This window comes from Eurosta solidaginis, chromosome 2 (genome assembly GCF_040869045.1).
Source record: "Eurosta solidaginis isolate ZX-2024a chromosome 2, ASM4086904v1, whole genome shotgun sequence".
In the NCBI taxonomy this organism is placed as follows: Eukaryota; Metazoa; Arthropoda; class Insecta; order Diptera; family Tephritidae; genus Eurosta; species Eurosta solidaginis.
In genome coordinates, this window is record NC_090320.1 from 45,553,913 (window position 1) to 45,581,139 (window position 27,227).

At 35.4% G+C, this 27,227-nt stretch overlaps 2 protein-coding genes across 2 annotated transcripts in view; one reads left to right on the plus strand and one right to left on the minus strand.

Annotated features, from left to right (window-relative positions):
* LOC137241500 (serine-rich adhesin for platelets) overlaps positions 1-27,227 on the plus strand; it is a 759,406-nt gene that overhangs the window by 328,200 nt on the left and 403,979 nt on the right. The window lies entirely within an intron of this gene.
* LOC137239647 (uncharacterized) overlaps positions 1-27,227 on the minus strand; it is a 244,279-nt gene that overhangs the window by 118,420 nt on the left and 98,632 nt on the right. The window contains exon 8 of the mRNA XM_067765190.1: positions 16,888-17,021. Within this exon, the coding sequence (XP_067621291.1) occupies positions 16,888-17,021 (134 nt within the window). The remainder of the gene's footprint in view (positions 1-16,887; positions 17,022-27,227) is intronic.

The window sequence follows — 27,227 nt, forward strand, 5'->3', positions numbered from 1 at the left end:
CTCAGCTATTGGTATGGGCTGTGTACAGTGAAAGAACCTGGATTTATCAAATTAATACTAATTAAATCACACAAACAACCACATAATAAATATAATAAATTTACTAAGAAGAAAAACGAGTTCACCACAACTGCAAATGCATAATAAACGAATATGCCGAGCACCAATTTCCAAATCAACTCTACCCCTTCTATTGCTGGAAGAGGTTGTGAGTATGCAGGGTTGATATGCTCGAGGAACGGTATATACAGCTGTGCACACGAACAAAGCAGTGTAAATTTTGAACAAATTTAAAATTTATTGTTTTATCTGCTTTTGATAATTTTAAAGAAAACGTCCATGAAATTTGTAACTGAGACAATGCGTTTTTGAAAAAAAATCTTAAATTCGAGAAAATTCTACGACTTTTTCCAACTTTTTTTTTTAATTTAATTTTCTGTATTTGTTTCAGTATGCATTGTTGTGGCCCTATCAATTTTCGTCTAAAAAGTACAAATACAATATATGTCAAAATTCGCATTGCTTTTTGACAGTTTGAATTTTTTTATAAAATAAAGTTCGGAATTTTCGTAAACTTTTCTGGAATTTTCGAGTTGTTTTTTAACTATTCGATTTTTTTTTTTAATTTTCACGAATTTTCAAGTGCCCTCAAAAGTCGTATAGGTTTTCGACAATTTGAGGTTTCGTCTAAAAAAAAGTTCGAAATTTTCATAAAATTAAAAAAATATTTGTATATATATATTTATTTTTAGTTTTCTCAAATTTGAATTTTTTCCAAAACTTATTTCAAATAAGTTTGCGTATACTCAGTCATAAAATGCATGGTTATCGAAAACAAAAAGAGGAGAATGTTATTTTCGAAATTTAATAACAATTGCCACTTCTGCGCCCTTCAAAAGAAAAATTATCAAAAACTGTTACGAGTTTTGAGAGACCCTTAATTTGAACTTTGTGGGGCTAGAATTGATTGGGCTACGAAACTGCGCACTTCAAAAACTCAGTTTTCTAAATAAAAAAATTCAGAATTCTGAGGATGACACAATCAAAAAATTCAGAAAACTCTAAATAAATTATTCGATATTTCCGAACTTTTTTGAAAAAAAAAATATAATGCACTTTTCTTAAATTTTTCTTTTATTTTGAATTTTTTATAGGAAAAGTACGAAATTTTAAGAAAACTTTTTTGAATTTTCAAATTAAAATAAAATAAATTAATGTAAGGCGCGATAGCCTCCGAAAAGATTTTAGGCCGAGCTTCTCTAACAATTTCCGTCGTGCTCCCTGTAATTTTTTCTACAAATGGGCGGGATGGAACCTACTTATTTTATGCCGACTCCGAACGGCATTTCGAAGTTTTCGTCAAGTTTTGGTTGAATTTTCACATTTAATTGTAAAAAAGTTCCAAGTTTTCGTAAAATGTTTTAAAAATTATTCTAAAAAAATTTCGAAATTATCGGAAAAGTTTTCTCGTATTTTCGAATTTTTTATAAAAAAGTTAGAAATATTAAAAGGTAATATAGAGTAAGTTCGGAATTTACAGTAAATTATAAATTGTTTTGGTTTTAAATTGAACGAGCTCATTAATAAACAAACATACCAATTTCCTTGGTCTAAATGATACAATAAAAGTTTCGAAGTTTTGGTCCAATATTTTAATTTCATTATTAAAAAAAAGTTCGAAATTTTCGTAAAATATTTTCCAAATTTTCCTAAAAAAATTTCTCAAATTTTCGGATTTCTGATACAAAAGTTAGAAATTTTTAAAATAAGTTCAGAATTCTTGTAAATTTCAAACTTTTATTTAGAAAAAAACCTCAAAATTTTAGAATTTTTCGAAAATATTTTACGAAAGTTTCGAACTATTTTATAAAAAAAAAAAAATAAAAATAAAGCATTATATTTAAAGTTTTCTGAATTCCTTTAGTGTGCAGTTTTTTCGCCTACTAAATAATTTTGTCTGACAAAATTTGGAAGATTCCATCAAACATTTCCGAATTTTTTCAACACTTGAGATTGTTTTGCGTAGTTCAGGGTGCAAAATTAAGAGAAGTTTTTCGTTGATTTATCTAAAATGAAAAAAAAATGGTATGTAGATTTCTAAATTTAATAAAGGTCGCTATGCAGAACCCTTAAAAAAATAACAAGTAAGGAAGGCTAAGTTCGGGCGTAACCGCCAGCTTCCAAATTACAGCTTGCAAAATTTTCAAATTGCCTTCTTTTAAAAGTGGGCGGTGCCACGATCATTGTCAAAAATTTTACTAATTTTCTATTCTGCGTTATAAGGTCAAACCGCCTACCACATTTCATCTCTTTATCCGTCTTTGGTAATTAATTATCACACTTTTTCGGTTTTTAGATATTTTCGATATCGAAAAAGTGGACATGGTTGTAGTCCGATATCATTCGTTTTAACTACCGATCTGAGACGAGTTCCTAGGAACTTACATACCAAATTTCATTAAGTTACCTCAAAATTTGCTCAAGTTATCGTGTTTACCGTCGGACGGACATGGCTACATGAATTTCTTTTTTCGCCTAGATCATTTTGATATATAGAAGTCTATATCTATCTCGTACCGTTATGCGAAAAAAATTAATATACTCCCTGAGCTCTGCTCAGGTGAGTATAAAAATTATCAGAAATAATTACGAATTTGGAGAGACATATGCTTTGCTAGAGTAAAATTGATTGGGCAACAAAACTGCACACTCACAAAATAATTCATTAAAATCTAAAAAAATTGTTTTCGATTTTTTCTAATACAAACTTAAAGTTTTTGAAAACTTTGTGGAGTTTTTTAATTTTTGTGAAAGAAAAATTTTTTTCGAATATATTGAATTTTTATTTGGATAAAATTTGACATGTTTATAAGATTTTTTCGAATTTTGGAATTTTCGATAAGAAAGAGTTCAAAACTTTTACAACGTTTTCTCGAATCCTCGAATTTTTCTCAGAAAAAAATTAGGGATTTTCTAGAATTTTCAATTTTATCAAAAGCGTTTTTGAATCTGAGTTTCATATTTTCTCAAATTATCGAAAATAAAAAAAATAAAAACTTTTTTATCAAGAAAACTTACTGCTATTTTCGTGCTCGTTGCTGTATATATTTGGTTAGTGTCTTCTCGTTCAAATTTACTTCAGCCTTGAACCTAATTTATTTAAAACCTAAATAATTAGTGTTTGAAAAAGCTAATATTTTGTACGCACAATTTTGGCGCCTACGCTTAAACCGATTTTATCTTCTTTTTTGCGCTAACTCTTTCATTGAAAGATTTACGACCTCGACACAAATGAAGTCTACATTGAGATAAATTTTTGGGATACATATGACTTTGTTTTTTTTTTTTTTGCTTGTGCATCACTGTCTTGATTGTACTTATTTGCCTAAGCCAAAGTCGCTTCAAATTGCAAACAGAATTAAACGCATAGCATAAAAATTTGGTTTCAAGCAATCCGCTGTATAGAAAGTAAAAAAAAAGGAAACGAAAAACGTAATCCTAAAAACTTTACTGTAAAAGCCAGGACAGTTATTTAAGCTGCTAAAGTTGATATGACAAAATCACTAAGTATACACAAGCACATGACATTAGACATTGTGTGTGGATTAGTATTTAATGAAAAAATAAACAAAGCAACCCAAAAATGCGGTTAAAATGCTTAAATTTCTTTGTATTGCCAAAAAAAATGTAAATATTTGAACCCGTGTACCACTAACAATAAACAAGAAACTGTAAAAATTTTTACAAACACGTAGATAAACGATTCATTTAACGAATATCGCAGTCTAACTTTACATATGTCACCGATCCGGCTTAGCATTTGCCATTAATTTGATTTAAAATATAGACTTAGATCATAGAACGTGTGTAAAGATATCGCCCTTATAACGTTAAGATGGTCAAAGCAGCACTAAAAAAATGTATTTGAATATTTTTGACGTGTAAACATCTTTATTCACGGTATGAGGGAATAGGGTATCCTGACTGTAAGCATTAGGTGTAAGCGTAATTTTAAGCCTAATATTAGTTGGTAATACGCTAAATGGGGGATACATGTTAAATGTAATGTGTGGTATTGGTAAAATGAATGGAGTACTAAAGAATATGTAAGCGTGGGCGTAGTGTGTGATATTGGTGTGCTGTATAGAGTAATAGAGAACGTAAGAGTAATGGTCACTTTGCTGTAGCGAAACTTGCGAACAACGTACGTGACAGAGTTGATGTGAGCAAAATCACGCAACACATCACCTAAACATAAATGAAAATCTCTGATCACATGCATAATTCCTATGTACGCAAGTGCATAAAGACATGTATACACTGCTGTTTTGTTGGAGATAAAAATCCAGAGAGTGTTTACAAAGGCAAAGCACGGGTTGTTTCGGTTTGATTTGAATAGCGTTCCTTTATAGTACTTTGTTGGTTGTACAATTTTTGGACATTATTTCTCTATATTTAGGTGTAATATAAAAGTGCAAACAAAACAAGTAAGGAAGGCTAACTTCGGGTGTAACCGAACATTACATAATCAGCTGAGAGCTTTGGAGACAAAATAAGGGAAATCACCATTTAGCAAAATGAACCTGGGGTAACCCTGGAATGTGTTTGTATCACATGTGTATCAAATGAAAGGTATTAATGATTATTTAAAACGTAGTGGGCCTTAGTTCTATAGGTGGACGCCTTTTCGAGATATCACGATAAGGGTGGACCAGGGGTGACTCTAGAATGTGTTTGTACGATATGGATATCAAATTAAAAGTATTAATGAGGGTTTTAAAAGAGAGTAGCCCTTAGTTGTATATGTGAAGGCGTTTTCGAGATATCGACCAGTATTCCTGCCAAGATTCCAAGGGCTTTTGATTTCGCCCTGCGGAACTTTTTCATTTTCTTCTACTTAATATGGTAGGTGACACACCCGTTTTCAAAGTTTTTTCTAAAGTTATATTTTGCGTCAATAAACCAATCCAATTACCATGTTTCATCTCTTTTTTCATATTTGGTACAGAATTATGGAATTTTTTTCATTTTTCGTAATTTTCGATATCGGAAAAGTGGGAGTGGTCATAGTCGGATTTCGGCCATATTTTATACCAAGATAAAGTGACTACAGATAAGTACGTGAATTAAGTTTAGTTAAGATATATCGTTTTTTGCGCAAGTTATCGTGTTAACGGCCGAGCGGAAGGACAGACGGTCGACTGTGTATAAAAACTGGTCGTGGCTTCAACCGATTTCGCCTATTTTCACAGAAAACAGTTACCTTCATAGAATCTATGTCCCTACCAAATTTCACAAGCATTGGTAAATTTTGTTCGACTTATGGAATCGGGACAGGGAGAAGCATACATCTATATTGGGTCCCAGGGCATATGGGAATAGATGGGAATGAAAAAGCGGACGAACTAGCTAAAAAGGGCGCATCCCTTGAAGCTTGCTCCGTAGATGTCCCAATTAGATTGGGCGAGATTAAGCGAAGGCGAGAGGTGCACATGATCGACCAAGCGGGAAAGGCGTGGGTTCAAGCGCGGGGCTGTAAAGTGTCGAAGATTATGTGTAGGTCTTACAACCTTAGACTAACACAGTTGCTCCTATCATTAAAAAGAGAGGACTGTAGACTCATGACGGGTTTTCTGATAGGACACTGCCTTCTGGCGTCACATGCCTTTAAACTAGGCTTGGTCAGTGATAGTAGATGGAGGAAGTGCGGGTTGGAGGAGGAAACGATCGAGCACGTTATGTGCTCGTGCCCTCTACTTGTCAGGCTAAGACTCCTGCTATTAGGAGTGATACAGCTGTCAGCTCTAGAAGCAGCAAGTGGCTTAAGTCCTAGGAAGCTTCTAGTATTTGCCAAGAGGACGGAGTTATTTTATAACATAGGTCCTGGTTTTTGATAGGGTTTTACAATTTGGTCGTTAAAACAAATTTCTGGTAACACTACGGACTCAATCAGTCTATGTGAGGTCCTCATGGACCTGCCAGTTCAACCTACTTAACCTACCTATGGCATTAAAAGTATTCTAGACGAATTAAATGAAAAGGGCGGAGTTACGCCCATTTCGAAATTTTCTTTTATCTTTGTATTTCGTTGCACCATATCGTTACTGGAGTCGAATGTTGACATAATTTACTTTTATACATCCGATTCGCTAATTTTTATTTAGCACACATATAGTAATAGGAGTAACGTGTCTACCAAATTTCATCATGATATCTTCAACGACTGCCAAATTACAGCTTGCAAAACTTTTAAATTACCTTCTGTTAAAAGTGGGCGATGCCACGCCCATTGTCCAAAATTTTTCTAATTTTCTATTTTGCGTCATAAGGTCAACGCACCTACAAAGTTTCATCGCTTTATCCGTCTTTGGTAATTACTTATCGCACTTTTTCGGTTTGTCGAAAATTTCGATATCGAAAAGTGGGCGTGGTTGTAGTCCGATTTCGTTCATTTTAAACAGCGATCTGAGATGAGCGCCCAGGAACCTACATACCAAATTTCATCAAGATACCTCAAAACTCACTCAAGTTATCGTGTTTACAGACGGACGGACGGACGGACATGGCTAAATGAATTTCTTTTTTCACCTAGATCATTTTGATATATAGAAGTCTATATCTATCTCGATTAGTTTATGCCGTTACGGATTACCGTTATGCGAAAAAAGTTAATATACTCTGTGAGCTCTGCTCAGCTGAGTATAAAAATATATATAAAAAATAAAATAAAATAATAGAAATAATATAAAATAAAATAAATAAAGTAAAATAAAAAACTATAAAATGAAATCAAATTACGTTAAACAAAATAACATAAAATACTATGAAATGAAATGAAAAAAAAATCAAATTAAATAAAATAAAATTAAATTAAATAAAATACAATATAATAAAATAAAATAAAATAAAATAAAATAAAAAAAAATAAAATAAAATAAAATAAACTAAAATACAATACAATAAGATAAAATAAAATAAAATAAAATAAAATAAAATAAAATAAAATAAAATAAAACAAAATAAAATAAAATGAAATAAAATAAAATGGAATAAAATAAAATAAAATAAAATAAAATGCAATAAAATAAAATAAAAAAAATTTAATTAAATCGATATCTTATCAGAGTGTTACCATTTTTTAACGATTTGCTAACGACGAATCATCATTTTCTTATCGGTCTTGCCACAGTTTAAACGAGTTTCATTTCTTTCTTGTTTAAAGAGATTCAACGCATATGTGTCGATGGGAATTACGCTGAATTTGAACCAAGTATGCTAATGTTAAGTTCAATCTTACGCCTTAGTTAGTAACTAAATTTTATGAAGCTAAATTTACAAGAAGATATCAAAGCTAACTTCTACTGCTGTCAACAATTTGTTTGAGAGTACCAAGTACGATTTTGTTTGCTACCAACTGGAGCCCACACGAGTCTAATCACTTATCAACAGGTATATTCGTGCACATTTTTAGCTGAGACTTTTGCTCATAGCTCTGTTTTGTAGTTTCTTTTACATATAATTCGTCAGGCATTCTGCTGCCCAAACTTAATTTTTAGCTTCTCCTATTATCGGACTCATTTGCTGTGCCACAAGTTTTCTCTTCAGTTTCTCTCCGGTTCTTGCTCCCTTACGCGTTACGGTTTAGTCTGTTATATTCTGTCTCTTCTTCTCAAACAAAGAGTTATTACTTAGAAGTAGACCTAAAACGCAAAATAGTTGACTAAGCATTTGAGTTTTCTTTTGATGAAAGTTACTTGTCATTAACTTATTCAAACTGCTCTTTAAACCTATTTAACTGTCTTAACAACAGAAATAATACAAATATCATGAAATAAATAGATAAATATTTATCAAACCTGATCCCACACAAATACATAACTTAAACAACAAACAATTAACTTTCCCTCAACCTCAGGCTATAAACTTTAAAAGCGTCGAAAAATGCTGCTGTCAAGAGTAATAGATGAAACGTTTCTTATTTGCTTAGTAAAGCCTTTGGAGTAACCAATTACCATTTTGAATTGAGCTTTTTCAATTGTAAACGATAGATACGAAATTCGTGGAGAAGATTACATGGAAATATCTAGAACATAATAATAGCTTCAAATTCTCAAACTAAAGCAACATGAAGCTGTTTTACTAACGGCAAACGAGTGGTATGAGAAATGAAAATACAATAAGTAAGGTACATAAGAATTGCTAAAGTAACTGGTTTCTGCGCTACTTTTGAATTAAGATATGGTCCTGCTGACTTTTTCATAAAATGATGTACTACTACCTGACAATCGCCCCTTAAAATCCATATCATATGGGTAAAAAAATTTCTAAAAAGAGTACCGCCAAGTTCGTGACTTAAGCTATGTTAGGCGCACTCTACAAAGTCAAAATATCAACTTGAGCCTTGTGTCAGCCAAAATATGTTTACGCCTCTGTGCAGCAAAGAAAAAAGAAATTTAGCGTAGCGACACGAGGAAAGTTTGCCAACCAAAAGCTGTACACGAAACAAACAGCTGATGAGTACTCTACTCACACCTGCTCACAAAGAGCAATCTTCGACCTTCGAGCATTTTTCTTTCTCATTACGTACCGCCGCTGCTGAAACCTTATGTTTCCAGCAGCTACGCAAAAACAGCTGGTACGATGAAGTATGTCGCTGCATCCGAACAGAAGTTTCCTGCTTATAGGGCGCGATAATGCGCGATCTATTGGAGCGCTATCGTGAGGTGAAGAAGGAAGTGAGACGCTTTAGATTCTGGCTGATAGCAAATATGCTCGAAAACTTCACCAGAAAACCCGCAGATAACCCAAGGTATCAAAACAGGGACAGATTCCTGCAAGAACTCTAATGGCGACCAGGTGGTTGACATATAGAGTGCAATTAAGTTGTGGAGGGAACGCTTCTCTTCATTGCTAGCTAGCGTAGGAGAAGACTAACCCGATGCCCCAATCGCCGATAATGGAAAGCACGTTTCGGCATCCGAGTATGACGAAGTGAGAACGTGTGTATTCTAGCAAAAAAAAATAACAAGGCTCTAGGTAATAACAGAATAGCCCCCGAGCTGTTCAAACACTGTGGTACGCACTCGGTAAACAACAAGCGTCAACTTCTATGCTAAATATGGTAGGATGAACCCATGCCTCCATATTGGAACTTAAGTGTACTCTGCCCAATTCACAAGAATGGTGATCCCACTAACAGCGCTAATAAGCGTGAAACCAGCCCATATAATATCACGTGAGGCAATATCGTTTACAGTTCTATCAGGGTTACTGTTCGAAGGACTAAAGCCCCTAGTCAAGAAACGGATTGGACCTTATCAGTGCGGCTTCACACCTCGTAAATCTACTGTTGACGAGATTTCCAAGACGCGCCAGATCCTGTAGAAGACTCACGATAAGAGAATCGTCACTAATTTGTATTTCTTCAACTTTAAAGTAGCCCTTGACAGCGCGAAAAAGCTGTTTGTATGTTGCAATGTCTGAACTTAAGTTTTCTGCAAAGTTAGTAACGCCCAGCAAAACTGCTAATAATACTAAAATTATTGGCCAGAACAAATATGTTGTGAGCACTGCCTTCTCGGGATAAAATAAAGATGCAAATAAAGTGGATCATACGGTGAATGAAGACAGGACGAAGTTCCTGCTGTTATCCAAGAAAGAATATGTCCATTCACGCCGTAGCGGCGATGTCACTGTTGCGAAATATAAATTGGAGACTACGAAGGATTTAATCTATATGAAAACCAACATTAACAGCAAAAACATTGTCAGCTTAGAAATCAAATATAAATTAACTCTTGCCAGCAAATTAGCACTTGATTGTTTAAGTAGGCAATTGAACAGCAAAGTCCTTCCCGACAATTACAAATCACACACTACAAGTCGCTCGTCATACCTTACCTGATGTATGGGTCTTAATGATGGCCGGTGTCGAGAAAATATTAGAAAGTTCTTGGAGCGTTAGAGGAAAAAGTTTTACGGAATATAAGTGGTTTTGTCCCCGATGCCGACGGCGATTATCGAAGGAGGTATAATGATAAGCTGTACGTACTTTACGCAGATATGAAAAAAGTGCAGCGAATAAAAGCGTAAAGGAATCAACGGCTAGGTCTTAAGATGCACATCGACGGAGAAAAATGCGGCGAGGGAAGTAATTCGGTCGACACTTCAGTTTGAAGTAAGTTTGATAAACCTTCGAGGAGTGTACTTATCACTACAACAACAACAGGAGGATAGGGGATACCTCCACAGAGTCGGTAGAGGCAGATGGGTTAAAACTTGACCTTCCTTATTGCTCTCAATTTGCGTCAAATATCGCGAAACAGGGATAGCTAGCGTGACTTTGACCAATTAGTGGTGATGATTAGACCCCCAGCGGATTAGAGGGCTTAGAATATACCCGCGGTAGGCATGCCTGTCGTAAGAGGCGACTAAAATACCAAATTGTTTCAAGGTTTTGTGCAGCGCAACACTTTCAAGTAGTTACCACCGCAATTTAAAGCTTCTCCAACCCAATTGTCAACCACACCTAGACGTGGCGAATCCTGTTTCATTAACAGCTGAGGCTCTGAAAACCCCGAACTCTTGATGGATCTAGGGGGTGGAAGTGCGGTATGGGCTAGAAGGTTTCATGAGGTCATACCAAATCTTTCCCGACATGGTCGGGCTAGTACTTTTATGGTGATTGTTACTGGAACGTACCGGATCTGCATACGGCAAAGGACCATCAACATCGATAGCACTCCCCAAGGCCTTCGAGGAGTGTCCTTATTGCTACAGCAACAACGACAACAACAAGGGGCAATTCGTACCTTCGTTCTTCCAAACATATAGGTAGAGAGGAAAAAATAAGCACAAAAGAAACAAAGCTTTATAAAAAGGGTTCACCAGGCCAAATAGCAGCTAGATTCTGTGTAATTGTACAGCTTACCTTTACGGTAAGCCATTTAGAAGTGTCTCTCCCAAAGTAAATTGTTTGTGACACAACATTTAAAATCATTTAGAATTGGTTCGAAAACTGGAACGAAGCTAATTATAGTACAAATTATAAAGCACACCAACAAAAATCGCTTCATTATATTTGTTGACAAAACAATTATGCTCTAATTTTATGTCAACATTTATTAATTTTGTCAAACAGCGCCACTTTCAACCCAGCAACCAATGAACCGAACACCATCTTTAAATTTGCGGTGTTGTAATTGTGTCATATTGAACAGCAACATGAGTAACAACATTACCACTACATAAACAACAGCGTCGACATAACACAGCAAAAACGCAAATACTACCTATTGAATTTCCAATATTAATAAGGCAAAATCCGCGCTGCTGTTTGCGAGGGTTTCGTGTTATATAACCGCTAAGCTAACAAGTAAGGAAGGTTAAGTTCAGGTGTAACCGAACATTAAATACTCAGCTGAGAGCTTAGGAGACAAAATAACGGAAAATCACAATGTAGGAAAATTAACCTAGGGTAACCCTGGAATGTGTTTGTGTGACATCGGTATCAAATGGGAGGTATTAAAGAGTAATTTAAAAGAAAGTGTGCTATAGTTCTATAGGTGGACGCTGTTTCGGTATATCGCAATAAAGGTGGACCAGGGGTGACTCAAGAATTTGTTTGTACGATATGGGTATCAAATGAGAGGTGTTAATGAGTATTTTAAAAGGGCGTGGGCCTTAGTTCTTTAGGTGGACGCCTTTTCGAGATGGTGCCATAAAGGTGGACCAGGCGTGACTCTGGAATTTGTTTGTATGATATGGGTATTAAATTAAAGGTATTATTGAGGGTTTTAAAAGGGAGTGGCCCTTAGTTGTATATGTGAAGGCGTTTTCGAGATATTGACCAAAGTGTGGACCAGGGTGACCCAGAACATCATCTGACGGGTACCGCTAATTTATTTATATATGTCACACCATGAAAAGTATTCCTGCCAAGATTCCAAGGGCTTTTGATTTCGCCCTCCAGAACTTTTAAATTTTCTTCTACTTAATATGGTATGTGTCACACCGATTTTACAAAGTTTTTTCTAAAGTTATATTTTGCGTCAATAAACCAATCCAATTACCATGTTTCATCTCTTTTTTCATATTTGGTACACAATTATTGCATTTTTTACATTTTTCGTATTTTTCGATATCGAAAAAGTGAGCGTGGTCATAGTCGGATTTCGGCCATTTTTTATACCAAGATAAAGTAAGTTCAGATAAGTACGTGAACTAGGTTTAGTAAAGATATATCGATTTTTGCTCAAGTTATCGTGTTAACGGCCGAGCGGAAGGACAGACGGTAGACTGTGTATAAAAACTGGGCGTGGCTTCAACAGTTTTCGCTCAGTTTCACAGAAAACAGTTATCATCATAGAATCTATGCACTTACCAAATTTTACAAGGATTGGTAAATTTTTGTTCGACTTATGGCCTTAAAAGTATGCTAGACGAATTAAATGAAAAAGGGTGGAGCCACGCCCATTTTGAAATTTTGTTTTATTTTTGCATTTTGTTGCACCATATCATTACTGGAGTTGAATGTTGGCATAATTTACTTACTTATGTACTGTAAAGTTATTACATTTTTTGTTAAAATTTGACTTTAAAAAAATTTTTTTTTAAAGTGGACGGGTTCGGCATCCGATTTTGCAAATTTTTATTAACACACATATAGTAATAGGAGGAACGTGCTTGCCGAATTTCATCATGATATCTTCAACGACTGCGAAATTACAGCTTGCAAAACTTTTAAATTACCTTCTTTTAAAAATGGGCGGTGCCACGCCCATTGTCCAAAATTTTACTAATTTTCTATTTTGCGTCATAAGGTCAACGCGCCTACCAAGTTTCATCGCTATATCCGTTTTTGGTAATGAACTATCGCACTTTTTCGGTTTTTCGAAAATTTCGATATCGAAAAAGTGAGCGTGGTTGTAGTCCGATTTCGTTCATTTTAAACAGCGATCTGAGATGAGCGCCTGGAAACCTACATACCAAATTTCATCAAGATAAATCAAAATTTACTTAAGTTATCGTGTTTACGGACGGACGGACATGGCTAAATGAATTTCTTTTTTCGCCCAGATCAATTTGATATATAGAAGTCTATATCTATCTCGATTAGTTTATGCTGCTACGGATTACCGTTATGCGAACAAAGTTAATATACTATGTGAGCTCTGCTCAGCTGAGTATAAAAACAGTGAGAGTTTTGGCAAATTTTACCGTGTGTGTGTATGAATATTCGTTCAGCTGCCCTGCAAAAAATGCTATTAGTCTAGGATTAATCCGAGATGAGTCGCAAAGGAGTATGCGACCAATGCCAGTTTTGATCTCTTTGTATCAGTTGAATTGTTCCCTTTTGTTTGAGCATGTCCTAAGAGACTAATTGTACCCATTTATACCCGAAAGGCAACGATGGGGCCCATCCTCTTTGTACCCATATGGGAACAAAAGAAGACTAGTCCCTTTTCGGTTCTATAAGGATTCAGACACAGACGCGTTTTTCATGACAGAAACAAAATCGAACGGTTTGCCAAGCTACAAAATCTATTTGAGCTGGCGAAATAGCTTTTCTAAATGGAATAAAAATATTCTCTCAAAATGTAACTCTAACTCCGGCGTAGTCGTTATCTAAGTCCTAGTATTTTAGGTTCCGTATAGGTTTCCGCATTTTTCTTAAATTATTCTATTCAATCACCTCTAATCTTTTTTATTTTACTTCGTTGCTGTTTTTTCATATTTCTTAAAATGGGCTACATAGATATCAAACTGACTAATCCCAACAGTACGTAAAAGGAACTAGAGGGGATCAATTATACCCAAATAAAGACAAAAGAGTTCAATCGCTTATGTTCAGCTGTGTATGATTGCGTAATTGCCCTGCAAATAATCATGCGATAAATCCCTAAAGAGAGTGATCTACGATTGATCTCTTTTGTCTTTATTGGGGTATAATTGATCCCCTCTAGCCCTTTAAGATACAGTTGGGATAAGTTAGTTTGAAACTTATGTAGCAAATTTTAAGAAAAATAAAAAAAAAAACGAGACGAAATGAGTAAAATAAAAAAAAAAAAATAAATGGATATGAAACGAATTATTTCATAAATATCTGGAGCCGCATATCGAGCCTAATATACTAGTATCGTAGGTTTCTTTATCGCAGGATTTGTTCTTGTTATATTTTTCCACAATACTAATACGAAAAAAAAAAAAACAAAATTGGTACTAAGAGGACCTGTCCGACATCACCCATTGTAGTACAAAGGGGACCTTCGAACAGTACCCCTTAAGGGTATAAAAATGCGACTGATTCCTATTAGAGTCCTCATTGACGCGAAAAGGGGCAAGCCTTCATACGTTCCCATATGGGTTCAAAGTAAATTGGTCCTATCGACCCCTTTGGGGTATAAATGAGTGCAATTAGTCTCTTCATATGACATGCTTAAACAAAAGGGAACAGTTCAACTCATAAAAAGAGATAAAAACTGGCATTGGTCACATACTTCTTTGCGTCTCATCTCGGAGTTAACCTAGACTAATCGCATTTTTCGCAGGGTGTAAAAAATGAATCGTGGGCAGCGTTGAATGCTGGCGAAACATTCAAATTAACAATAGGAAAATGAAAACATGATCATAACTACAGATTGGGAACCAAAAACACCGTTATGCTTACAAGCACACCTAAATAATTAAACAAACAATTTTGCCTGTAGCGATTCTGTGGTTTGATAACATTTTCTGCAACAAGTTTAGGTATGTGAAATTTCCGTAAATTAGGTCAAAGTTCACTTACGCATAAAATAAACAAGCACCCCCTTAACTTTTGTTTAGAGTTTAAACCATTTGGCTTATTTTTTGTTTGACCAAGTTGGTTTGTTGCTTCAAATAGATGGTATTTAAGACTTCATCATCTTCCTGTCTTGGCATTCAACTATCAACGCGGTTTAGGCAGTTTCGTCAGAATTCAGATTTCCTAAACGCTAAATGGGAGCACCAAGGTAGATCAAGCCTCAGATCCCAACTCAATGGACTTCTATACTTTCGTCTATTTTTAAATACGGTTGTCGACAAATACTTTCTTTGCCGGGATGGTTTCGCATATTATTACCTAGCCATCGAAGTTTTTGAGCTTTATTTGTTACACCAACTTCCCATTTGGATAAAGCTTATAGAGCTCACCGTTAAACCTACTTCGATACATGTCATTGACATAACGGACAGGACCAAAAATCTTTTACGGAACTATTCTTTCGAATACTTCAGGGGTTATACCATCTTCTGTCGTAACCGACCATAATTACGAGCCATGCAACAGAACAGCTGTGACGTCCAACTTGTAGGGAGTGATTTTTCTTTGTCGAAAGAGGAAAAGAAGTCTTTTCAGTTGCCCAAGCAGTCAAAAGCAGAGCTCACCATTTGATTTCTAGGCTGAAAATGTTTTCGCTATTATTACTAGTTCTCAGAAAGATAAAGTCTTTAGCTGGCTCGAATTCATCTCCATCAATAGTGACGTGGCTGCCAAAGTGTCCCTATGCTTTCTTGGATGGCAGCAAGTGCGTCGTCTTGTTCTCATCTACCCCAAGGCACAGTTTATTCTTATCTTTTTGTCCAGTCCAAATAAGACAGAATTTATGCTAGTTTTTCAAGGCGGTGACTCGACGAAGTGAGAATGGAGATATCCCAGCTAAAGAGTAGCAAGGCGCCGGACAAGTTCTTATAAAAAATATTGTCAGACCAGCGCATAACTCGTATTGGAATCGAATGACTGCAGTCCAAAGGCAACGAAATTAGTGGTATGTATCGGGTACGAGAGCCCTATCGTCAATGCTTTACGACTGTTAAAGATGACGAAGAGGAGGAATCGGTGCGATATAAATTGGTTGCTCGAAAGGTAGTGATCTTTTTCATTTTGGTATCTTGGCCACGGGCTTATTGATACTAACTTATGTATGCCTCCATGGTTGCTAACTCAACAGTGGGACTCCAGCTCTGGTAATTGTTTTATCGACAGATCTTTATTAATTTCTTTACGATATGCCAAATACTGGAGAGCACTCACGTAAAAAAATCGACATGCAACATCTTTTTGTCGACTTGTAGCCACCACAAACTCTGCTGGAACTGAGAAAGATTTCCCGGAGCCGTTTGGAAGCAAACAAAGCTTCAAGATAAGTCTAGCAGGAGGTCTAAACCATTATCCAATATTTTTGGGTACTTAACAGTCGTGATTCTATCGTCGTGGCGGTCAAGTTTGGGTGGTGCAGGAAAGAGAGTCTCCATTTTAGGTTACTGAAGAAATATTGCCGGGTTCCATTTTTCAGAATGAAGTAAAAGAAAAATGACAAATTGAAAACATGGCAATGCAGCTAAATTAGTTATTGCCAAGTTCTTCTAACATATGGACTTTTCGATAAAGTCTTTAACCTCTAAGAAGGTGATTGTGATGGGTGACACATCAAGCTTATGATTATGTGAGCATCTGTTGGCTAGACGTCTAGCTATGGAAACCGAAAGATACATTAGGTTTTGCCGATAGCGGGCGCTTACGAAAATCTGCGGGCCTGGTTCAATTTTATCACCGTCGCTTTAGACAGGGCGTTTACTGTTGAGCACAGCTTAACAAAATCGTAAAGATGTTACAGTTCATGGATCTACTAAGATCGGTAAACTAAATAAGCTCCGTTCAAGAAAATATTTATGCCAGCGCCTGTATTTAGAACCAGGTAAAGTGGGAGACCTCCACCGATTTGGGAGAGGTAGATCTCCCTGGATGCTGCCAATAGGTGTCAGTTACGGCGAAAAGGAACAGCTGGTTGCGCCAGTTACTGATGGTAATGAATATGAACAACTATATACATACATATTCGTAACCATGAAAGGACTATTACTCACCTGCCACGCATTTCTTCTGTCGGCCAATCACCCGCACCCCAGGGCATTTCTACTGTACCCAAAAGTAAGCCAAAAATGAATCCAAAAACCAGCGATATAAGCATGCCAACACCTAAGGCAATGAAACCAGAGCGCTGGAAAGGAAAAAAAAATAAGTAATGGTCAAAACTAAAAAAAAAAAGAATTTAGGGAAATTTTTTATTGAAAATATATATAAATTTTCGAATACAAAACAGAACAGGCATTTTACCCCAGATCAGCCCTAAAGTATGCACCATTTATCAAAATTCTATTAGTTGTGCCACTGGTGGCAAGAGAAATATTCAAGCAAGTATCCACTGCCTAATTTTAGGCACAAGTTTTTACATTTTTCTTGTAATCAAGCGGCATTTCAGCATTTGCATCTTGACAAAGCCGTCTTTGTTGATGTCGTGATGTTGACAATTTACAGACTTTATTTTAATGTGAGAATTACAACAAAACTAAAAACGTATATGTGTGAACATATAGTAGAGTGCTTAATTTTTGGACAAAATTTCTGTGTTCATTAGCAATAATCGCCTAAGTCCCATGTTAAAAGATATGACTTGAGATTTGTTTTCGTTATTGATATTACCAAAAATAAAAATACTTGGCACGATTTATCTACGAGGAGATAAAGGCCGGACTACTCTTTCTGTCCAGGTAGCGCAACTTGGCGGGACGGGAGCTATGTTTATGTCAGCTCAGAACGACAGCGGCAAGTTGGATGAACTTTTCTGTAGTGTTAAGAATAAATATTTACACAGCATTGATTGCTACGGACGAACGCAAACTAATTGCTGTAACGACAAGAAATGTGATTGTGTGAGTCGCAAATCAACTGCCTTTCAATTATTCGGCTTAAGGGTTGGTTTGTTGCGTATGTCGCTATACACTGGGCGCTTTACACCTTTTATTCTGTATGCAAGAAATCAGCACTGGGCATATGATACTAAGCATTTATTCGCAAAGCAGTTTTTTATGAACTATTTTGATTAGAAAACTTTCTGAAATGCTGCATGAATAGAAAACAATTTTCTCAAGATTTATAATTTTATTTGATGAACTATTTTCCGACTTGAAACGATTTCGCTGAGCTTTTTTTCAAATTCGCAGCTGCACTGGTTGCATTCAGTGGCAATTTTGCATGACTTTCCAAATATTTAGTAGCCGTAGTTAACCAGAAGTGAGTTACTCCATTAAGTATTTCTTAGCAATCGATAGTTTGTTTCTGCGCAAATATTTTTTATTGAGAAAGAATGATATGAGGATACCCCTAATACTCTTCAATTTCCTGCTCTAAAATCATCAAGAAAGAATGTGTTAGCGTGTCAATATAGCAGGCGGCAATAACAAATCGCAGACAGGCAATATTCGCGCGCGGAACCAAAAAAAGCAGCAACAATGGCAATAGCGACAGTTATAAATATTCCAAAATGGAAGCAAATGATGGAAGCCGCGAAAAAACCTAGGAGCTATTATACAAAATAGGAAAGAATATAAGCAAGCATATGTGAAAGAGATAAATTAAGGCGTATAAGATGAAGAAGAATTATTCAATAAACTTTTCACATAAATTTATTTATAGAAGGCATAAGAATATGGTCGTAAGCGCTGTGAGGAAGCAGGGTCAAGTAAGGCTTCTGGTCCAGCGTATACCCAGCTTTATTGATATTTCTATACACAACGCCCAAAAGTGACCTATAGAGACCCGGTTGAGTGTTTGTTAACTGTGTCGTGCGTAGGTTTCCCTGTAAATATATACATCTTTTCCCGATTTGAGGGACATACAAAATGGTGAGTGCTAAGATAAGCTTATGCGGTCTGTGGCATTTCCAGGGATCGCAAAATGTCATTACGAAGCGATTGCACTTCGCCTAAATTAAGATGTTATAGCTTTTGGGCATTTTTTCGGCCTGAAAATTGGTCGAGCTAGGACTTTCTATTGGTCTCGGCCTGGAGATAATGTAAAGTTGAACTGGCCGGTCAACAAAGACCTCACATACTACTGAATGTGTAGTATAGTATCACCGGGATTTGTTTGACGACCAAAAGTAAGAACCCCAATCAGGTGCCAGGACTCACATATGTTATAAAACAACTCCGTCGCCTTGGCAAGTATTAAAAGTTGTCTAAGGTCTTTCTGCCTAGGGACCTGGCAACCTTGTAGCCTTGACCTGCCGAGGGCAGGTCATGAACACAGAACGTGCTCAAGCGTTTCTTCCTACAGCTCGCACTTCCTACATCTGCTGTTACAGGCGAGGCCTATGTAAAAGCATCTGCTGCCAGAAGGCAGTGTCCTGTTAGTATGCCAATTATGAGCACTACATCTTCTCTCTTCAGAGATGTGAGCCACTTTGTGCTTCTAATATCGTAAAGTTTGCACATGATATTCTCGGTCTGGAGCATGCGTCTCCAAAAATTGAGATTGATTGCAGATTAGCCGGAAAGTAGTTTCGACGGGTTACCCAAGATTACTGAACGTTATACAGGCCATCCCTTAGCATAAATACCCGGCTAGTTTCAGTTTAAATTAATTAGGACCTAACTGACTTACATATATATTACTAGAAGACCCGGGAGACGTTGTTATGCCCTAAGTTTGGCCTATCTGCATACATTTTAATGAGCTTTTTCCGTTTAACTCTGCCCCCCCCCCCGCCCTCTTCACTTTTTCCTAATCCTTTTATTCACTCCCCCCTCCTTCACTCCCTCAGTCTCCTTCTCTCTTTTCTCTTCTCTCAAGTTCTTCTCATTCTTCTTCATCCCTTATTGCCTGTACCAGAGGTTGGTATGTATTTTGTTCCAGCCCCAGTCCCAGTCCCACTCCGAGTCTCAGTCCCAGTCCTAGTTCTAATCTCAGTCCCAGTCCGTCTCTGCTCTACTTCCCGAAAAAAAGGATCGTAAATATTAATATTACTAATATAGGCAAATTTATATACCAAATTTCAGGCAAATCGAATAGGACGTATGTAAATAGGTATGTTTGAACAAAATCGACCGACGCATCTCTTCAAACACCGGCGACCAACTAACACACATTTTAGCCTTTCTTTTAATATGTATAGATTTTTATTTTTCAAACTTCACTATAATATTAACACGAAATGCAGATATTCGTTGCGTTTGAAATTCGGCTTAAAAATTGGAACAACTAAAGACTCTCCTGAATTAAAAAAAATTTCTTAGTACCTCAAATCGCGGGCCCCCTCTCGCCGGCCCTGGTGATGTGCTATACTTGACATCATTCGCTATAATATTTTTTATTGATAAGCACGTTGTTTAATTAAACACCAACCAATTACACGGAAGTATATCCCAACCACCTGAGAATGTGAGTGCCGGTGCGTATACGTAACATTTTATTATTACGTATAAACAAATAAAAAAATTTGCAATAAAATAATATTGCGACTATAAACTGGTATATACCCTACCCTATATTTCAAGTTAGATCAAACTACATACGGAGTGCACAACAAATTCAAAATCGGTTCAGTAGTTTAGGAGTCCATCGGGAACAAACATAGTGACACGTGTTTTTTATATATTAAGACGAAATATGGGCTTTATAGTATTTCAAAATTCCTTCTTATTTTCTTCTTTTTTTCTACCTGGATGTATATTCCGCAACGCGTAGTCACCTTCTTAACTTGGGTAGGTATTCTCTCGAAGCAACCCCAGTCTAGGTTGTGGACGCTTAAAACGGGGTCGGCACCTACTCGACCTGTCAACAGAGGTTCACAGGTCTTTGAATTGGTCCTGGCCTTAGTCCTAATCTTGGTATTTTTCTCCATCTCTTGATCTTGGTCTTGGTCTTGTTCTTGGCTCTTCTCTTCGCCTGGGCCATCAGTCTGTTTCAGTAGTATACGATCTTCACCCCATCCCGCTGGCGGGATAATTTTGGAACTGTCGCCTAAATCCTAAAGAAAGCTGGACTTTCAACCGCGATCGTTTTGTTCTTCGTCTTGATCTTTAGCACAACTGTTCGGAACAAGCAGATACAGATACATCTTTACTTGCTTTTTTCCCTCTTCTGCTTTTGAATAGCGACCAATAAAATTCCGCAAATAAAGACGCAACATTTCAACTAAATAGCATCACTATAGAAGTCGCGAAAAAAGTAAAGAAGAAAAGTTTCACATATGAGCCCGAGGCATGTTAACCCAAATTTTAGTGCCAACAACTGCATTTGAAAGATGACAATGCCATGAGTGAGAATTTCGTATGAAACACAAACAGTGAACATAACAAAAACTACAACGCATTTTTACAACAATCGGGTTAAACAAACAATAAGAGAACATAAAGCAAAATAAAGAAAGACATTTGATTGTTGCTGCTGAAGCGAAAATATTGCAGTAAAACCCCAACATTTCCCAAAATATTCCACGACAGTAACGAGTGCACACAAGCATTCACTTATACAACTTTATTTATTTATATTCACTTGCAAAATTTGTACAAAAATAGTTGGTTTTTTTTTTTTTTTTTTTTGTTTAATACTTTTTTTACATGTTGCTGAATTTTATAACCAAGTTCCATACAATCATCTTTTTTGCTCACCACACACATTCTTTGTATTGTTTTTGTAATGATATTCGCATTCACTGTCAGTGGTATGTTGCACGCTCTTGTCACATGCCATCCCACGCATTTACTCTTTGAGACGCGCCCTAAAGTATGCAATGTTGAATGTGCGCGTGCGTGGCTAAATTCGCGTAAATGCACTTGAAAAGCTGTCACTTGCAAGCATTCGTTGCATTTTTTGAGTGCACAAATTGCTAATAATGCACTGAAGCATGAAAATGAAAGAATAATTTGCTGTGTATTTTTACGATTAACTGCAATTTTGCGTAATATGCAATTGTAAAGGAATTTATGACAAGCGTGAGTTTTGAGATATTAGAAGGAGAAGGTTCTAACCAAATGCGTATATGCTGCGCTTTAAATGTAGTGCTAAATGTGTAGTTATCTCAACATCTTATTAAATAAAATCTCTCAATCTCTATTTAAATATTTGACTTCGCACATAAAGCTCAGAATTGAAAAAAGTTGTTTGCCTTTTAAAACTTAGCTCTGTGGGATGGTTTATTCCGATAGGTTGAAATGTGCCAAAAGAATTATTGTAATTATTATTACTAGTATCGCCCGTGGTCGAAATTCGACCAACTTGTATTTTTTTCAACTCACTCTATGCATCCAGTGTTGGAGTAGTGCAATAATGCGTTAATAGTTGAGCAGTGAATGGAAATATAGAAAATTGATCTATCTTACTTAAAGTTCTCATTAAAATTTTGAATTTGACCTAAGAAGTTATAATCTTTGATTGTATTTTCTTAAATTTTCTACAAACTTTTCAAATGTAATTATAAGTTTTGGTATGGAGCTCCTTAAAAAAAATATAATATAAAGGACCCATATTTGGGATCCTGCGGGAACGTTCCGCACACACACTGCCACTAGTTTTCTTTTATTTAAAAGTTTCCTTTCTTTCCGTTTAGTTTTAATAATGAGAGGTTTATTTAATTTTCACAATATAGTTTTTATTCAACTTATAATTCTTTGTTCTTTCTTCCCGTTAGGTCACTTAGATTTTTTTTGTTTTCTTTTTATTTGTAAGACTAACTCATGTAGTCAATTTGCCGGTTCACTTCAAACTGAAAACTGCCGCTAACGCCAACCTGTAGCTCGGCAGTTTTTCTCTTCGTTGCTTAGCAACGAAATTAATGATGGCATCCAAAATAAAATCATGGCGTCGAACAACGGCAGTTTCAACCAATCAGAAACTCTCCAAATTGCTCGACTCTAACAATTTTAGTGATGCCAAGTGCATCTGATGTATGGTTGCATCTTGCACATTTCTAAAGAGGGTTGCCATCTACAATTTATTTTAATGCATTTTACTTTGGCACTACATCTTCTCCCTTTAGAAAAGAAGAATTTGGTAAGATTAGTAATTAATCATGCCACATTCTTCTTTAGGCTTTAATATGTTGTTGTAATGTTATGAACGAAGGAGTTTGCTAGCATTAGGGTGCTCTAACCCGGGACTCATTCGTTCATCGCAGTTCAACTTCTAAAAAGATGATTAAAAATGAAAGTAATATTTTGAATAAAGTGAAAATTATAAAACTTAGTTTAAAATATTGAATTTAATGTTTGAAGTAAACCGGTTTTTTTCTTATTGTAAAATCTACCTAATTAAATGTATATTTGTTTGTTACATTTTTGTTTAGCCTTCATTGGCGGTTTTAAAATATATTTACATGATTAATAATAGATTATTAGATTAATTAATTTTTTGTACTCGATTTTTGTGTACAGTTTTTTCGTTTTCTTTACCTATCTCACAAATAGTTACATTTGGCCCATCAATATTCTTAACTATGTAGGGACCTTGGTATATATTTTTATGTTTATTCCTAGGTTCTGTTTCTACTAAAACTCTATCATTAATTTTAATTTCTAAAGGCTTAGCAGTTTTATCGTATAAATCATTATTTCTAATCTTATGCTTATTAATCAAATTTTTTGCCATTTTATGCGATTTTTGCATTCTAAACTTAAGCTCTTTTGCGTAATTTTCTACGTTATAGATCGGATCAATTTGCTCTTTTTGCAATTCATGTGGCATTGTAGTTTTTCTGCCAAATATTAATTCAAAGGGAGTAAATTTATTATCAAACACCGAACTACTTGTAGTATTGTGTAAAAATGTAAAGTATTTTAAATATGTATCCCAATCTGAATACGTTTCGTTTAGATATGCACGCAAGTATTCGTTAAAGACTCTATGATTTCTTTCAACAGCACCAACAGTTTCGTGGTGGTAAGCTGTTGAGAAATCATGATCAATCTTTAAAAGTTTTGTCAATTCAGAGAATAATTCGTTTTTATATTCCGTTCCTAAATCGGATCTAATAGCTTTCATTGTACCATATGTTAGTATAGAGGTTTCAAAAATAGCGCAAGCAATAGTTTTTGCTGATTTATCTGGTACAGCTACTGTTACCAGGTATTTAGAAAAGTCACAAATCATAGTAACAGCGAACTTGTTACCATATTTGGATTCCGGAAGGGGACCTATTGTATCGACAATTACTATGTCAAAGGGTTTGCAGGGGGTTGGAGTCAAAACAAGATTTTCCTTTGTTTTTGGTTTTACTTTATTTAAAAGGCATTTATTGCAATTTTTGACAAATTTAGCTATGTCACGAGTCATATTTTTCCAATAGTATTTTGTTCTTAATTTGGAATATAATCGTTTTGTACCGCAATGACCGCCTAACAAAGGGTCCTCATGATAAATTGTCATAAGTTTTTGTTTTTGCTTTGTTTCTGTTACAGTTTCTACAGGGTCTGTTAGTATTATTTGCAATGATTTTAAAATTTTATTACCGCTGATTTTAAAGTTTGTAATCGAAAATTCTTTGAAAAATATATCATTCTTTGGCCATTCTAACTGCTTAATATTGTGACTGCCGGCTGCTTTTTCAAGCCTCGAAAATAACTCATCTAAATTTGTTTTTCCGTTAGCATTCACAAAATTAAGTAAATTTAATTTTTTATGTTTTAAATGCGCATAAATTTGTATATTGGAGATCTCATTATTTTTATTAAATTGTATAGTCGACTTTATTCGCGGTATCTTTTTTGAAAAATTGTATGAAAATTTGTCATAAACTTGTACTTTAGGCGTTTCGCAAAAAGTATCAGTAAAATTATCGTCTTTATTTTGTAAATCCTTTTGTTTGGTTTGTGATCGCGTTTGGACTGCTAAAACATGCTTTGTAGATTCTTTTATTTCGTCTATACTAATGCGTGAAAGAGCATCAGCCACAACGTTAGATTTTCCTTTTATATATTCAATCGTAAATCTATATTCTGATAGTTCTAATCGAATTCTAGAAAGTTTAGACGAAGGGTCTTTCATGTTAAAAAGATAAACTAGTGGTCTATGATCAGATTTTACTGTGAAATTTGTACCGTAAACATATGGACGAAAATGCTTTATAGCGAAATGTATTGCTAGGAGTTCTAATTCGATAATTGCTTTTTTCTGTTCTGCTTTATTAAAAGATTTTGACGCGAAACACATTGGTAAATCGTTATCACCGTGCTTTTGGCTTAATATAGCGCCACACCCACTCTTAGAAGCATCTACTGTAATTATAAATTCTTTTGTGAAGTCAGGGTATTGTAGTAGTTGAGGAGACATTAGTGCTTCTTTTAGTTTTTCGAAAGCGTTTTCGCACGCTTCGTCCCAAACAAATTCAACTTTTTTCCTATTTAAACGATTTAAAGGCGCTGCCAGTGACGCAAAATTCGGTATAAATCGCCTGTAATAATTTGCAAATGCGACAAATCGCCTAACCGCATCTTTGTCTTTTAGCTTAGTATACCTTTTAATAGCGTCTATTTTTGAATCGTCTGGCAGCAAACCTTTTGACGTACATTTATGGCCTAGAAAAGTTACTTCAGAACGAAGGAAATTGCATTTGATTGGGTTCAGCTTTAAATTAAACTTTCTACAGGTTTCGAAAACTTTTTCCAAATTTTTAAGGTGGTGTGTCTCACTACAACCAATGACGATAACGTCGTCAATATACATAAAAGCCTGATTTGGTGAAATTCCTGAAAATGCTATTGACATCATACGAGAAAATGAGTTTGGTGCAATATTTAACCCGAAAGGTAAAACTTTCCAACGAAAAGCTCCTCGATCTGTACTGAAAGAAGTTACATCTCTAGATTTAGGGTGAAGGGGTATTTGGTGAAAACCAGAAAAAAGATCTAAAGTTGAAAAGTATTTGGCTCTGCCAAGATTATCGAGTATGACATCAACGCGTGCTAGTGGAAATTTGTCGGCTATGAGCTTTTTATTGACTGCTCTGAAATCTACGCACATACGATACGACTTTTTGCCTGTTGGATCTTTTTTCGGTACCAGAATTAAAGGACTGTTATAATTTGAAAAACTAGGTTCGATTAAATCATTCTGTAGTAGGTTTTCGACTTGTTTATTGATTTCTTCGCGTTGTGTGTATGGCAAACGGTAATTTTTAATATAGACAGGGGTTTTGTCAGTTAATCTAAGTTTTTGTTCGTAGAAATTATTAAGCGTCATTACGTCGGTTTTTAATGCAAAAATATCAGAATATTTCAAACATAAATCAAGTAATTTCTTTTTAGCGTAAGAAGGCATTTGTTTTGCCAAAATTGATTTAAGCTCTTCTATACGTTTTGCATCGATAGGTGTATCATTTATTCGATAGACATTGAAGTTTTTAATGTCTTCAGTTTGAATATTGAAATCTTTTACGTACTTGACCTCGTCGGTGGTGTTGATAACTTTTATTATTGGGTTTTTTGTATCAACGATACATTTTGCTGTGAAAACACCGTTACTAAGTTCCTGAGAATCGACAAAAACTGGACTTGTCGAATTTTTCAAACTAAAAACACGAAAAACTTCGCATCTTGGTGGAATTACAAGACTATTTGTTGAAGTGCTATGCAAAATTGAAATATTTACCTTTTCTGTCCCTTGTCCGAATGTAATTGTGTCATTAGCATAATTGATTATGCATTTGTTCGTTTTTAGAAAATCTTTCCCTATTATACCGTCCGAAGGAATATTAAAGTTGTCATTGACAACATGAAGAGTCAGAGGAAAAAATTTATTTGATGCGATTATACTTGTATTAACTGTTCCTATTGTCGTTACCGTGTCTGTTGTTACGCCTGTTATATTTATTACGTTACTATCGTCTACTTCTACATCGTTTGCCAAACTGGAAATTTTTATTAATGAAATGTCTGCCTGTGAATCTACTAGAAAAGAACATATTTTATGTGAATCGCTACAAGCGACTTCGACGAAATCGGAAAAATTTAAATTTAGACAATATATTGACTGAGAAGTATTTAGTCGAATTGCTCCTGCTCCCTCAGTGTTCGCGCCTGAGGGGCTTCGGCATTTAAAGAACGAACATTGGCTGAATTTCTAGAATTTGAACCCTGATTATTGGAATTTCTGTTATTTCCGGACCGATTATTATTGTTATGGTTGGAATTGCTATTGCCTCTATTGTAATTGCGATTATTGCCTCTGTTATAATTGTTATTTCGGAAATTTGTATTATTGTGTTGCCTATTTGCGTTATTGTTTAATCGAAAATTACTATTATTGTTGTATCTGAAATTACTGTTGCCTCTATAATTTCCACGGAAATTACTATATCTTATCGGATGTGACCGAAACGCTAACACTTGCCGTTCTTTAACTTCCTGTTCTCGCTCTATAATCATTTTCG